The 16,353-nt window shown below is 38.6% G+C and overlaps 1 protein-coding gene across 1 annotated transcript in view; it reads right to left on the bottom strand.

Annotated features, from left to right (window-relative positions):
- SOX6 (SRY-box transcription factor 6) overlaps positions 1-16,353 on the bottom strand; it is a 345,673-nt gene that overhangs the window by 9,881 nt on the left and 319,439 nt on the right. The window contains exons 13-14 of the mRNA XM_044426093.1: positions 8,017-8,250; positions 4,385-4,601 (exon numbers count right to left, since the gene is read on the bottom strand). Coding sequence (XP_044282028.1) covers positions 4,385-4,601; positions 8,017-8,250 — 451 coding nt within the window. The remainder of the gene's footprint in view (positions 1-4,384; positions 4,602-8,016; positions 8,251-16,353) is intronic.

Raw genomic sequence — 16,353 nt, 5'->3', positions numbered from 1 at the left:
AGTAAACTGATTTTATTCAGGGATCAGCTCTGTGTGCAAATCAGACAAACACAAGTAGGCTCCGAGAAACTGGTCAAGTTTGAAAGCAAGATGAATGGAATCAAAGATCAGGCAATTCTAGAGGAAAACCTGTTTCACTCTGCAAAAGGCCTGGGACTTTCCAGCCTGACAATGACTCCAAACACATGGCCAAAGTAACATTGGAAGGGTCAGAGAAAAGATAATGAATCTCAGAATGGCTCAGTCAAAAGCCAGACCTCAATCCAAATGAAAATGTGTGGCAAGATGGGAAAGCTGGTGTTCACCAATTGTTCCCCTAACAGTTTTGACAGGAAGGAGGGGATGGTATTACAGGATCTACATGCACAAAGCTGATATAGGCTTACTTAAAAGCTGTAATTGCTGCCAAAGGTGCTGCAAACAAATACTGATGGGGGTGGTGGAGTTTTGACAGGTTTTTTTTTTTTTGCTTACTTAACTTTTGTGCCACAAAACAAATACTTTGCACCTTCATAGCCTTGAGTATCTTGTGTACCTCAAATTAAAGGTACACATTAAATTAAATCCATTTCAATTCCAGGTTGTGACAAAACAAAATGTAGAAAAGTTAATGAGGGCAGCATCATGGTGCCTTGAGATATTAAAGTGTTTAACAGTTTCTAGATCAGGCTTTTTTTAGGTCCATTTCACATCCATTTGTCTGCCTGCATTACAACTGACCTGTTTGTCCTGTGCAAATAGCAGAAGCATTGTTGGCAGGTGCTGGTATATATCACACTGAAGGATACACAAAATAGTTCTGTAGTACAGTACAACTACACAGTGTTTCAGGTTTTGGTTGGCTGGGTGCTACATAACTATGATAGGAAAAATCTACAGAGCTGTCTTTTTCCAAAACCACTTAAACATTTAAATTGGCAAATGTCATTGTCCGCTGTTCCCTTCAGATCCATTTTTCTTGACAACTCTCTAAATTACTGAGTCTAACTCAACTGCATTAAGGAAAATTTCTTACATGCTATGTCCTTTGAAACTGAATGACATAACATCAGATCTCATAAAAGCACCCATTGTATACATTTCAGCCTAGCCACAGCAGTGTGGTTTTATTGACTTATTCAAAACAGTAGTCTAGAAACACTGAGAATATCTGTGTATGTACAGTACCTATAAATACTTTTCCACAGCATCTTTTGAGACACAAATAATGTTCCCATTATTTTTAGATGAAAAGATGTAATGCATACTTGACCAGAATTTACTAGACCAAGATGGGGTTGGGATGGAATATTTTTGTAAGGCAAGGTAACAAAGAAAGTATTTTCAATTCAGATGCCAGTTTGAGCTGTTTCCTCATGCATAGTTGTGGCATCAGGACTTGGCAAATGCAACACTTCGGATACATTTCTACTTATGTAAATGTTTTTTGAGGAGTTGATTTTATTAAGAATGTTAAAAGATAAATCTGTATTAGAATTATAACATGATAAACACATCAGTTTAGAAGTCCCAGGTTTTTAAGTGATAAGAAATAATAAAATAGGAATTAGCTTTTAAAAAAAAAAAAAAAAAAGTTAAGTCACAAGAGCCCCCTAATTACAAAGGAGCAGGACTAATACCTGAATCCTCTCTCCAAGTCACGGGGCTCCCTTGGCCACCCCCAAATTCCTTGCACTGGGCATGAGCATCTGTAGGAAAGTACCTTTGTGCATAGCCTTTTCTGTGATCTGTACTCAGATCACATAGGAGTTCTAAGCCCTCTGCAGACTAGAGACCTAATGTGTGTATTCACCTACACACAAGTCCTATAGATCCTAAATGCAAGGGTTTTCACCCTCCCTAAAATTTCAAAGGGAAGGTTCATATGACATGATTTAAGTAAGTGTGAGGTAGCTGCTCACTCCAGACCAGCACGGCCCATGCTGATCTACAATTAACTGAGGAAACACTTCCTCATTTGTGCATTCAGTTTATGCAGGAAAGAGCTCTATACACATACACCGGTATGTGGGCAGAATCTTTCCCTAGCTGAACATAAAGATAATGGAGTAATGTTTCTGCCACAGGTTTTAATGGTGTGGGCATGGCTACAGAATGTATTATGTAAGAGGAAGGGCTAGTGTCATGGCCACATATTCATTCAATATACCGGGGGACTATATCTTGTATGAATTTGCTAAATATTCCTGACTATTCCTCTTCCTCCCTCCTGCTGCCAAGTCAGATGTCACAAGTCTTGGCTCTTCACGTGTGTGCATAAGAAATACCAACAGGAACAAATAAACCCTGGAACTTCTAGCTTTTAGGAAAGCATGTTGCATGGGGAGGCAATTTCTCTCTTTCCCGCTTTCTCTCAATCTCTGCTTTAACAGGAGGGCAAAGCTTTCAGTCCAGTACAATATCCTGAGTATCTGACAGTGTTTCTTTCTTAAATTGCCAAAACACATTGTGCAGCATCAAGCATCCAAGATATTTTGTTGTTGTCTAAAAGATAAATAAGATGGAATAAATGGCAGAAATAAAGCAGCTGAGGCACAATTATTTTAGTAAGCTGCTGATCTCAGGCTGAATAAATATGCCACATTTCCTGATAAAAGCCTGAAATTATCCTTATTAAGAAATTCCTTGTAAAATCCATCATTGAATCATGTGTTGAATTTACCTACCAACAGAATACAGAGTCTGTAGAAACTTACTCAGAACCCATTAGTGCAATATGGAAAATCTATGAAGAGGGAAACATACCTGCTGTCTACATACATACTTTGGTCACAATAGAATATATCAAAGGCATCTCCTGGAAAATACTTAAGCAGATAATACTTTGGAAGAGTTTTGCATGGCACGTTAAGCCCGCTGAAAATTTTGCCTGCACATAGCATATGAAATTTTCCAATGCCTGACAGATGACCAGCTGATGGACCGGCCAGATGCAGCAGGGGGCTATGTCTCTCCGCACCCCCGCTTTCCCTCCAGTACTTCTGTAGTATCCCAGGGAGCAGCTGGCAGTTTTTGCTGCCGTCATCTGCTTCCCCACCCAGTGTTCCTAGATTTGGCAGGTACACTGGGCAGGGAACTGGGAGTGGCAGTCTCCTTACACTGGGCTGAAATGCCCAGCTCCAGGTGATCCAGTACTCAATGGAGCAGCAGTAAGGGGTATGGGTGGTCTCCATGCTATTCATGAACACCATGACTAAGTAACTTCACATCAGGTCTTTGAGCCCATGTAAGGAGGCTTTCCCCTCATCTTCCCCAATTCCAAAGTCCAACCCTGTTTTCTCCCTTTCCACACTGAGGCAAGGGAGAATGGGGCTGGAGGCGCCCAGCTGCCCTCCTCATACTCCTCTTGAGCAGTTCTTTCCCACCACTGCCACTACCATTGTAGTTGGAACAGTGGGCAGGATCCAGCCATTTATCCGCACTTCCTTGCAATGGAGCTTGGGAGAGTGGCATGCTGTGGAACCTGGAGCTTCCTCTGGGCTCCTACCAGTAACAGAGGGAGTACAGTTGTTTTCGAGTAATCCTGCTCTGCATCTAGCATTGGCAGAAGCCTAGAAGGAAGTAATGACTCATGCTTTGCCAGCTGTTAACAGCTGGAGTCCCTTGACTGGAGTACTAGTGCTTTTCTGTCACTGGCTGAAGAACTCCTAAATTTTCATCCTGAAAAGTTTATCATGGCTTATTATGACATGCAAACCCTTTGTCTTTTTTTGTACATGGCCCAAGAGTGACTGGACTTCCTAGGTTTGTATGAGGCATGGTGAGAATTGAAACCTGGAGTGGGACGCAGGGTTAGAATGGAGAACCCAGAAAGCCTTCAAGTGAAGGGATCGATAGTATGGGACTTACAGGAGTGGTATCGTAGTTAACTAGGCATCAGGTTAGATCAGATGCATCTGAATGAATGCACCCAACTGAAACATTTGCTCCATTCTTTTTCCAAAAACTGTTGTACATAACAGCTGTATGCTATAGTTTTATGATTCTAGGGTTTTTTTTCTGTTTCCTTGTTTTTATGTCCTTTTAATTTTGTAAGCCATCCAGAGAGCCATTTGGCTATAGGTTGGTATAAAAATGAAATAATAAATACAGACAGTTATTTCACTGTAACAGTGAAGGGAGTCTTCAAGTAATCTCCATTTAAAAATAGTGGAAATGCTAGTGATTTAACGTAATGTATTTATGGGGATCTTGTGGGTGACTGAACAGATTATCATCTGTATACACCAGAAAAGACTTAAAAGATTTTGTGTTTGAATAATGGGCTATGATAGAAAAATGAACCTTAGCCAAGAAACCCAGTATCATCAGAAAGAAAAGGTTTTGGTTGCGCTGGAGTTGACACAGTTACAGAGTTACAAGCAAAAGTAATTGTACTACATACCCTACTGTGAAAAATTGCCTCATCTCCTGCCTTCGAGATCTCATGAGCTGTTTGTATTCTCCAATACGCAGTTTCTTGCCATCAACAATGCAGGTACGTTTTGGTCGAGGCTTATATTTGTAATTGGGGTACTTCTCTAGGTGTATTTTACTTAGCCGTGCTTGCTCTTCGTAGTAAGGTTGTTTTTCTTGATTTGACATAGATTTCCAGCGGGAGCCTGCAAAGGAAAAGGTACCAGTGAACACTCATGTCAGCTTGTCTGAAGAATAATTCCATAAAGCTCTAGGCAGAGGTGTGGGACTGGTGGCCCTCCAGATGTTGCTAGACTAAAAGTCCCATAAAGCCAGTTTGGGCTTATGAGAGTTGGAGTCCAACAAGTCCGGAGACCCACAGGTTCTCCCTTCCTGCTCTAATGAGTCCTCTCAACCATTGTTCACTTTAATACACCATACAAACTAACTAAACTTGCATTAAAAATCTGTAATCCACTATTTCCAGTCACTGTTGTACTTCATATATATATAAAGTTCCTTCCCAATTTTCTGACAACTCAGATACTGAAACAGAACCAATTTTCCATGATTCCTTCTTTACCAACAAACTAATGGAAACTAAATGTCCTACTAAGAGGATATCATAACTATGAATATGGTATCACTAAAAATGATAGAGTTGTAACAGAGAAATGTTAGTAAAACACTTATTCTCTGGGTAGACAAAATGTTCACAACAGTCTGGTTAGAATTGGCCCCCATTCATGTTACAGGTTACCTCTTCTAATAAATCCAGGCTTGTTCTTGCTCTATTCTTTGAATACAAATTCTTTGACTCATAAGAACTGGTTCACACACAACCACCCACATTTTTTAAAAAAAGAATGAACCCCGATTGTCAAGAATGAAGCAATACTGCTTGTTCACTCCCACTTGGTTCCACCTGCCAAGAGCTAGCAGCTGAACAGTCTTGGAATGCTCTGCAGATGACAGGAGCCAAAGTGTCAAGTGCTTCCTGGGAAACTGCATTACATCTTAACTGGGTACCCTGGATCGTCTCCCCTGACAAAAAAGAGTTGTGACCCAAGAAAAGACCCTAAGAAGTGATTGAACCATGTGAAATTGCATGCTGTTACATGACATTACAAAGAGTATTTATTTATTTATTTATTTATTTTCTGATTTATATCCTGCCTTTTTCCTACATCCTCCATCTTCTCCCCCCAACGACAACCCTGTGAGATAGGTTGGGCTGAGAGTCTGTGACTGGCCCAAAGTCACCCAGTTGGCTGCAGATCATCTGAGTCCCAGTCCTATGCTCTTAACCACTACACCACACTGGCTCTCCATGAACAATACTATACACTGCAGTGGGTTCTGAGTCTACATTTCTCAACAGCAGTCCTCAATGTTTAATGGTAACCCCACAGTTTGGAAACTGAGGGAACATTCAAAGACAGCTTGTGCTATGGGGCAGGAGGCTAAACAATAGAAAGAAAACAAATGCACTGGACATGCACAAGCCCTTCAGCACCCCAAAAACGGCTCTTTGAATCTCAGCTACATTGCTAGAAGCTTGTTTGAATGACAGTCACTGCACCAGTTTTTAAAAGGTTTTCCACATTGCTCATGCATGTTTTTCCAGAAAGAATCTAGCTTGTAAATTTATTATCATGAATATCATGACCAGAAACTTAGAAACAACTTGCTTATTCACTACATTATAGTTGCTCCATTCTATGCTGCAATTCAAGCCCAATTGCTTGGGAGCAGCCCCACTTAATTCAATGGGACTTCATTCTGCATAGATAAATACAAGCTTGTGCTGTTAGTGTCTTTAATTTAGATGCCTTTGCTATTGGCTCTCTGACCTTTGCAAATCCCATTACTTGTTATAATCATCCAGCCAGATGCAATACGTACACTGAGCTGCACTTAAAGTTGTATTCAAAATAAAGCAGAAAGTACGTTTGCAATGCTCTTTGCTGTTTTAATTACTATCAACATTCATCACAAACTGCACTAATAAAAGACAAAAAAAAGCACAGTTTACATTGCAAGAAGAAAAGAATTCAGGTCTGTTTCACTGTTTATAAAGAGCTACCTAAACAGTGAAAAGAATTTTTAAAAATGATATAAAAAAGAACTTACAGCTGGTTAAAATGATTACAGCTGTGGTATACGTGGGTGGAAGCTATTCTTTTACCACGAGCCTTTATACATCAACAAATGGAAAAGTTGTATAAATATTATCCAGAGTCAGCAATGCTCTGTTGTCAGTTCTAATATTTCAGACTCTTTTTTTGTCATTGTCCTGGAAAATGTGTACAGATATTATGTGTAAATTGACCTTCCTTCCTTTCTTTCTTTTTCTTTCTTTTTGGTAGTGGGGCAAATCCTGGCAGGTTACATACCCCTTTAAAAATATGATTGCTGGCTCTTCTGAAATATTTATACTGAATGTTTATATTTTAATGAATACTGTTACTATACTTGTAATAGATTTTTCCTTCTTTTTTGTCAAAGAATGCACACAAATAATATAGATTCTATATAGTTGCCAAGAATGGAACAGTGCAGGTTTTATATTTTATACAAAACTGAAAGGCTATTCATATAACTTACTAAAAATGGGAGATAAATATGAGAAGTTCGATTTAAAACATTGCAAGTTTGAATAACAAAGTTACATTTGTTTCTAGAATTCTTTTTAACCTCAGAAAGAAAAATATCAACTAAGAAAACAACCAGCTTTGTTAACACATGTAACAATGTGCAATAAAATAGCTACAGACAAGACATAATCATTACTATTATATATAATGGAAAGTATTTAAAATCTACATTTCGCTTCAGAGACTTGGTGGACAAATATCAATTTAAAATGTTTCCTTATACATTGTCTTGTATGCTTTCAATTCTCCTGTAAGCTCTTCAATTCTAATGCTTTTGAAAAATTAGCAGGTTTATTATTGTGAGATAAAACCTGAACACTTGTCAAATTGTATACGTTACACAGGTTAATTTTTATTTTTCTAAATAAGGATGGGAAACTTGTAGCCTTCCAGATGTTGTTGTTGTTGAAATGCAATTACCATCAGCCTAGCCAGCACAGCCAATAGTATGGAATGATGGGCAATGCCATGCAACATTTGGAGGGGCAGAAGTTGATCATCCCTGTTTTAAAGAACTAAGCAAAACATTTAACTTTTTATTTTCAAGGCCTTTTATCACACTACAATTCAGTGCTGAATACTTAACGATATGTTGATGCTACTAAATCTATCAACTGCATAGTTTGAAAATTCTACTCATTGCTGCAAACACTTGACTTTCATTTAGTCAAATCTTTTCCTGCACAACAAATTACTGGACAATGTTCTTGTGCAGAAAGTTCTCATTTTTATTTTATTATGATTACTAAAAAGTTCTTGCAGTAGGACACAATTGTTATAAACAGTTGTTCCTCAGAGGGAAATGCAAGAGGAATTAAATTCCCATGATTTCAGTCTTTTGGAATTTAGTATCTTCTGTTTACAAATCTCAGACATTATTTCCTCTAGTGACTCATAACGTGCATTCAGATCACAAAACCTTCACTACTTTTGTTTCTGCAATTATTTATAGCTCCATACTTACCAAGAATTTTACTAATATTGGAGTTGTGCATGTCAGGAAATGCTTGAAGAATTTTTCTGCGTTCATCTTTTGCCCAAACCATAAAAGCGTTCATTGGTCGTTTGATATGTGGCTCACTGCTACTTCGGCCCCTGGCATCCCTGTAGACTCGTGCTTCAGCCACAGTGGCGCCTCCTGTTGGCCAACAATAATACTGCTGTAGTTTAGCTGCAGAGCCATTCATTGCTTTACTTCCTGTAATATTAGGGCAGGAAGAAACAAGATGGATGCGAACATTATTAAATTATCTGTGTTCTGGTACAATTATTGAAGTCTTGTTCGCTTTCTAGTTCCAAATCTATGAAGCAATTTTAAATTGTTATTTGAGTGTAGTAGCTGGAGGAGCTAATAGATCAAGGAGCTAAAGAGCTTGGGATCATGATAGTAAGTTTCTGTATTCAAATATGAAGCCAATAGTTTTGTGCCCTAAGAATAAAGGTCAACAGGAAGAAAAGTAATTGAAAACTTATCAGTTAAAAGTTAATTCACGCTCTGAGTATGTTTTGAATAGCACTATAAACATGCAAAATGTTTGCAGTACAAAATAAAACTTAAATCTGCATGTTATAACAATGCCTTACTAGCTGTAAGTCTTCAGTACTGAAGCTCTTAGCCTTCAGTATGTAGTTTGTCCAAATAAGTTATTATCCAAATGATTTGAATGTCACTCATGTAGTGATAGAGAACAGAAGTTTATTCTAGGTGGTCAGATTTCTTATTTCATTGAAAAATTTCTTGAGGTATTTCCATTCACAAGAATTAAGATTAATATGAATGTTTCCAACTGCCAATCAATTACTTAATATTTCATTCTTTACTTCTGTACTCCATTACTACTGCCATTGCTCCCAGTTCAAATGGTCACACATCCAGATGGAGCTTGAGACACTTTAAATCAAGGTTACCCCATCAAATGCAGCCAAATTATTCATGCAGACTAATAAGCACGAGAGATGCATGTAGTATTGGGAGCTATACCATGCAACTAAGCTCTGCCCCCTCACTGAAATATTTGCAAAACATTTGCAAAAAATACATATTATTGAAGTATTCTTCAAATACTAAGCTACATTTGCACATAAAAAGTGCCGTGAGTAATTTTAAATTAAATGGGCAAGAAAACAAGGAAGTTGCATCCCTCACATGCAGCCATGGTGACAGGACTGAAAAGAAAGTGAAATGAATTTCAGGTCTCTCCCTGTGTTTCAAAAACATATGTGACAAATCCTCAGTGGTTTTGAGATGGCACAGCTTGATGAAGCCTACACCAATGCAAATCAGTAAAGCTCTGTTGACTTCACAGTGGAAGAATGATTTACACCAGCTCAGGATCTGAGTCTGTATTTTAAATTATGTAGATTCTAACTCTGCCAAATTGCCGTAAAAAAGCAAAAAAAAAAAAAAGGTCTACATCTATACTTTAAGGTACACAACAATTATTTTTGTTGTTGTTTTGTGAAATTTATTTTTATGGATAAAATCTTAGGATAGAGGATGCATGACTAATAGGCTACCTTTTTTGCCACTGTGCCCACAGTACATTAATTTCATTTAAAATGCACTGACCATACAGAATAAATTGATTTCACTTTATATGCTGTTGACAGCCATGTTTATTGTGCAGTGAAATGTAGTGTAGCTTCAAGCTGACAATATCCATCAACACAGGGCAATACTCTGACTGCTGGGCCAGATGAAGACATACATTACCCTGGAAGCAAAACACTTATTTAGATGTGACACTGTCTTCTCCTGAGGATCACCAGGATAATTTATTAAGCCCTCAATATCATTACTTTAAAACTGACACCAGTTCCACAATTGCATGCAGATAAAAGACAACAGGTCTGCTGTGAATGTCAGATGCAGAAGTAGTTTAATAGTAGCCTAAGTTTAACTGCCATGCCATAACTGTGAAGCATTTAGTAACTGGGACTGCTCCTGTAGCCTTTCCATCACAACAACAAGTAGATTGTAATGTACTCGGTATCTAATCCAAAACCAATAGAGTCAAAGTGAAGCCTTTTTACAGAAGTTCAGTAGGTTAGACTGAGCTCTACACGTACAAATATTTCCATAATCATAGCAATTTTAATGGGGTTATCAACTTGCTATGCTTGTTGATATTTAATGGGGTTATTGACTTGCTTCCAAAATATACAGTGAGAATGGATGATCTCAGGTACACAAAGCTGATACACCAGGGGCCTTTCACTTTTGGATCTATGTTTTCTTGATAGCAAAGATTTAAGCAGCGTCTTCACTATGAAGCATATGAGGATTTCTAAGGGCTTCAACAAACACGTAGGAGACATGTAGGAGCTGATTAATTGACAAAGCATTCCCTCATCACATCATTTGGCCCAGTCTATAATCACTTAACCAGTCTTTGGGCACAGTAATTCCATAAGTGGTTTTTATTTTTGCTTTTTTAAAAAGAAGAATTTATTGTACACCATGCTAAAAGTTTTTACTAAAGGGCAGCCTATACTTTTTCTAAATTACAATAATATTACTATTATCACAAAGAGGAAAATAGAAATGCTCTTTCAGGATGCTCTTTTTATACACTACCACCACCATGTCATTTTTTTCTCTGATTCAAGTGCTCTTGGTAGTTGTGTTATAAACCCCCTACTCCTGACAGAAGAGCATGGACAGACATTCTACTTAGACTAATATCATTTACTATATTTATTTAAAACATTAGATGGACTTTCATTATATTTAGAATGAAAGGGTGCTGTACAATCCATTATATCACAACAAAAATACAGTAATAAAAAAACAAGGTCACAAAGCAGTTTTGGATTGAAGCAACGTATAGACTCCTATGCATTGTATGTATTTACTTACTTACCTACCAAGGGTTGCATCCAGCTTCTTTTCTACCCACAGAAGCATTCCTTGAGCAGATTTCTGCTCAGAACTGGCAGAAAGCGCAGAACGACAAACTGCCAATTCCTTCATACTTTTCCAGTCTCCAGCCCTGCCACTCCCAACCCTCTAGGGTAGATTTGGAGGAGACATAAGGCCAAATCTAACAGGACACTTATGCTTGTTATGCCCCACTAGTCCCATTGAGCATTTCTTGCATGAAAAATCATCAGTTGGTGGAGCTTACTTAAGGAAGATATGTTGACCTGCCTCCTTGCATAAAGCTCATTTAAAACCTTTTGTTAGATCTAGATCTCCTTGTGTAAGTGGTGGGTCCTACTTGAACAATGTAATTGGCAGGATTGACACAGCATAAAGCAATCAGTGGGAGTTTCTGTTCCCAAGGAACTCCGGGAGGATGGGGAGAATGAACCATGACCACTGGTTCTTCAGGTTATGAATAGCATTCCATTGCTAGATCAGGAACTTCTCACAGATGGAAGGAGTACATCAGTTCAAAAGTAGAAGACATAAGATCAATCCCATAACTTATGGAGCTGCTCCATAACACAAGGTCTATGGCTTACTGACAAAACAAATACAACCCAACCAAAACAGAGATTTATTGGCAATACTAAGAACCTTGACTCTTTGGGAAGGTGTTTAGTTAAACATTTTCTAACTCTTGAGTGTATTCTTTCCAGGCTTTATTATTAACTGCTGTTTTTAGTTAATATTATTGTTGTTGCAAATTTATTTGACGAGGGGGTATGGCTGTTTTAAAAAGTACTGATTTCCTTTGTTTGCTGCCTTACATTCCCCTTCAGAGAAATAGGAAGGATAACAGCTTTTTGAAATAAAGAAATAATCACACAGATGTGACAAAGAAAATGGAATAAATGGTTTACACAACAGTTAGATTTCAACAGCCTTTATTTGGACTAGAAAGGAATTCTTCTCAGATAGGCTGAATCAGCATACCAGCCACCCCAAAAGCTTCTGAAAGGAGAAATGCTTATTTGGGTTCTTTAAAAGTGTCTACTGAGGCAAAACATGTATTGAAGCAATGTAGTGTGTGATCGAGGAAATGGCAACCCACTCCAGTATCCTTGCCATGAAAACCCATGGACGGTACCAAAAGGCAAAAAGATATGACACCGGAGGATGAGCCCCTCAGGTTGGAAGATGTCCAATATGCTACTGGGGAAGAGCAGAGGGCTAATACTACTAGTGCCAGAACGGACTCCCTGGAGAAGAGCCTAACGCTGGGAACAACAGATGGCAAAAGAGGAAGGGGACGGCAGAGGATGAGGTGGCTAGATGGAGTCACTGAAGCAGTGGGCGTGAGCTTAAGTGGACTCCAGGGGATGGTGGAGGACAGGAAGGCCCAGAGGAATGTTGTCCATGGGGTCGCGATAGGTCAGACACGACTTTGCGACTAACAACAACAATAACAAAGTGTGTGATCAGGTGTTTACAATCATCTTGTTCTAATATTGAAAACTTAATACAAATGAGTGACCAACATAAATTTCTTCACTCTGTTGTAAGCAAAGCAACAGGAATATTTGTAGAACATAAACTTGGAGGTATTACAACCTCAGGGACACTTATTAAAGTAAGAGGAGATGACTCCCACCCCCACCCTGCCCCAGGCATTTATTTTATTTCAGTGTTCTTTTGTTAAGGAACAATTCTTAATTAGAGTCATAAATTACAAACAGACCAAGAAAGTCATGAGACTTCTATCTCCATCTGCCTTGAGCAAGCCTACACATGAAGAATTTGGAAATGAAGGCAGTAAACCTTGAACTTCCATACTTGATCTCTGAGTGAATATTTGTGCCTCGGCCCAAGGGCTGCCAAAAAAGAATGTGTGTTAAATGAGCTTTTCTGCAAATAATTAACAGTCACGTAATGTTCCTGTGCTCTTAACCATCTTACCACTTCAGGAGGACATTCAAAATACTGTTAATTATAAATGATGCTTCTGTTTATAACATTTATTTTACTGGAGATCAAAAGGATTATTTCACTATAGTGACTTTGGGGGAGAAAAATCACAGATTCTCAATGCACCCTTCTTGCAAGCTGAATCCTATAGTAGGAGATTTTTTGAACTACAAGTCATTGCTAAAATATTGTAACATTAGTGAAATTGTAGGTCTGTTTTTTGTTGGCTTGTTTGTTTCTGTTTTTAATCTGCTGTTATTGACAGGCTCCTTGGCAAAAGGCAGACAATTCACTTAACCCCAGTATTTAGCATGTCACAGTACTTCCACTTGAAGAATTTCAGCATGGTCCAGTGTAAGTTAGAGAACTACAGGACAAGCTGACTGGGAAAATATACTATAAGATATCTTGTCCTGAGGACCTTAGAATTTTGTCATGTGCTCAGGACAGAGATTTAGCAGAATGATTCAAGCAACCTGGACTAGATTAGGTGCTTCACAATTAGTTTAGCTATAGTAATTAAGAATTAGATATGAAGACAGGTCAGAGCAAGGAGTCATTCCTCTAAGGCGTTTCACAATTTTTAAATAAGCATAATAATCAGATGGGGTCTTCATTCCCTTAAATGCTTCAATCTCAAGGAAGCATTGTCTTGATTAGATTTAGCCTATCTTAAGTAAGATTTGAAGAAGGTTCAGCTCTACTTCAATTTCTGTCTACATGAAGTTGAAGGTATCTCCTCTTCTTTTGTCTCACTGGCTAAATTGGACTCAATAGCTTTTGTCCCTTTGTTTCTTTTCTTAAAACTCCATAAAGCTCCATTGGCTCAGGAATGAGTGGTGCTCTGCTCACAGCTAGAAACCAACAGGTGTAGGTCTCCTTTACCTCCCTGAACTCACTTTCTTCTTCTCCCTTGCTTCAGTCCTTCTCCTTCCTCTCTTCCAGAATATTGTACACACCAGATTTGCCTATCCTTGACTTCTTCAGTTCCTCAGTATCATAATGCAGCTATTAAAACTCACATTTACTGCACATGTCTGCAACCTAGTCTTCTATGCACAGCAACCTTTGGTTCAAAGCCTAACTGCACCTTTGAGCTCATTTCCCTACTTTCAGACTCTATGCATGGATGTCTATTTCACCTCGTCATTCTTTGGTTTGATATGTGTAGGTTTTTTTTGTTTTATATGACTTCATTATGTCAATTCTAGGATTTATACAATACTTACCAACATTTAAATTCTCAGTGTAATCACTGTATATACTTATTCCTGCATGTTTAGTAAATACTTGTCCATTGGGATAAATACTTGTCCACTGAAAATACTTGCCCACTGGAATAAATTTGTCAAGATACGCCACAGTCATCTTTCAGAGTTCCTTTAAACACATGTATCTTTGAATGTGTACACCATTGCTCATGTGTTCAAGAAGAACATTTGTTAACGCTAGGGCATATCAGCAAGTTTTACAATCTATAATCTTGTCCTGAGTTATAACAACAAGCTAGCCAGAAAAAAAACCAATGAGAGGGAAATATGGGGGAGTTAGAGAAGAAACTCAACACAGTTTTATGGGCATCCCAATGATGCATGGGGTACCACAGCTGTGTCTTAAAAACTTCCATTTCAAATAGTATTTAGAAAATACACTCGCTGGAGACAAAATAAAAACACTTGTTTGTCTTTAATGACTAACAGGCCATTTGCAAGTGTATTGTTTATAATGCGGTCACAGAAACATACTTTGACTTCTGGAATTCAGAATCTGGTTAGGATTCATAAGTGCTACAAAAGTAGCAACATTTGGCTGTGCAAATGACTTAGAACCCTATTTCACAGCTCAGGAAAACCTAGGATTGCAAGCAGTGATTCTGGATTATCTTTTTATTTCCATTATTTCTTTTCTCCTTAGCTGAGTTTTTGATGGCATAATGCCTCATGAACAAATTGGCAAACACGGGCTGCCGTTTAAGAGGACAAATTTATCTCAAATCTAATGCCTCTACTTGGAATTATATCCCATCAATTTAAATAAAATCTATTTTCAATAAGAGTTCTTGTGTAAACTTTCTGAAATCCTGATCATATGTATGTTTACTTGAAATTAATTGTCATTGCGTTCATTAGAACTAATTTTATGTCAGTGCTAAGAATAAGAATCTAAAGCTATGCTTGTCACAATTTACCTGACGTATTCAATGTAAATCAAACAACCCAATATATATGTGTACATCACTATTTATGGCTTATCTGAAATCATACATAGATATCATAGGTCCTTCAATTTTGAGGTGACAGAATTCTCTGTTCTTCTATATCCGGCACCTTTCTGAATCTAGACAGGGTAGGAAAAATTTCATAGATGTCAAAAGTGAGTACGGTGGACTTTTTGTACTACCTGTAGGGCCTTCTGTGGTGAATGTAATGAGAAAAGGAGCACATACAGATGCCTAAACACGTAGCCAAATGTGTGGGGATGCTGATTTCCCAAATATTATCTGCTGCATATGGGATATGAATCTGTACTGCCAAATTTGTGTGTTCACTACAGGAAACGTTAGTGTAAAAGTGACATAGCTGTAATGTGTGTATTTGCTCTTTTAACTGATGTTGTTGTTAGCCGTGAAGTCGTGTCCAACCCATCGCGACCCCATGGACAACATTCCTCCAGGCCTTCCTGTTCTCCACCATCCCCCGGAGTCCACTCAAGCTCACGCCCACTGCTTCAGTGACTCCATCTAGCCACCTCATCCTCTGCCGTCCCCTTCTTCTTTTGCCATCTTTTGTTCCCAGCATTAGGCTCTTCTCCAGGGAGTCCTTCCTTCTCATTAGGTGGCCAAAGTATTTCAGTTTCATCTTCAGTATCTGGCCTTCTAAAGAGCAGTCAGGGTTGATCTCCTGTAGCACTGACCGGTTTGATCACCTTGCGGTCCAAGGGACTCGCAGGAGTCTCCTCCAGCACCACAATTCAAAGGCCTCAATCCTTCGGCGCTCAGCCTTCCTTATGGTCCAGCTTTCACAGTCATACATTGCAACTGGGAAAACCATAGCCTTGACTATACGCACTTTTGTTGGAAGAGTGATGTCTCTGCTTTTTAGTATGCTGTCTAGATTTGCAATAGCTTTCCTCCCCAGGAGCAAGCATCTTTTAATTTCTGGGCTGCAGTCCCCATCTGCGGTGATCTTGGAGCCCAGGAAAATAAAATCTGTCACTACCTCCATTTCTTCCCCATCTATTTGCCAGGAAGTGAGAGGACTGGATGCCATGATCTTAGTTTTCTTAATGTTGAGTTTCAAGCCAACTTTTGCACTCTCCTCCTTCACCCGCATCAAGAGGCTCTTTAGCTCTTCCTCACTTTCTGCCATTAGAGTATCATCTGCATATCTGAGGTTGTTGATATTTCTCCCAGCAATCTTAATTCCAACTGGTGATTCATCTAGCCCCCCCCCCCTTACTCATGATGTG

The sequence above is a fragment of the Varanus komodoensis genome, unplaced genomic scaffold (assembly GCF_004798865.1).
Source record: "Varanus komodoensis strain SLA01 unplaced genomic scaffold, ASM479886v1 scaffold16, whole genome shotgun sequence".
Classification (NCBI taxonomy): domain Eukaryota; kingdom Metazoa; phylum Chordata; class Lepidosauria; order Squamata; family Varanidae; genus Varanus; species Varanus komodoensis.
The sequence above is the reverse complement of the archived record's forward strand: the minus strand, read 5'-3'. Positions and strand labels throughout refer to the sequence as shown.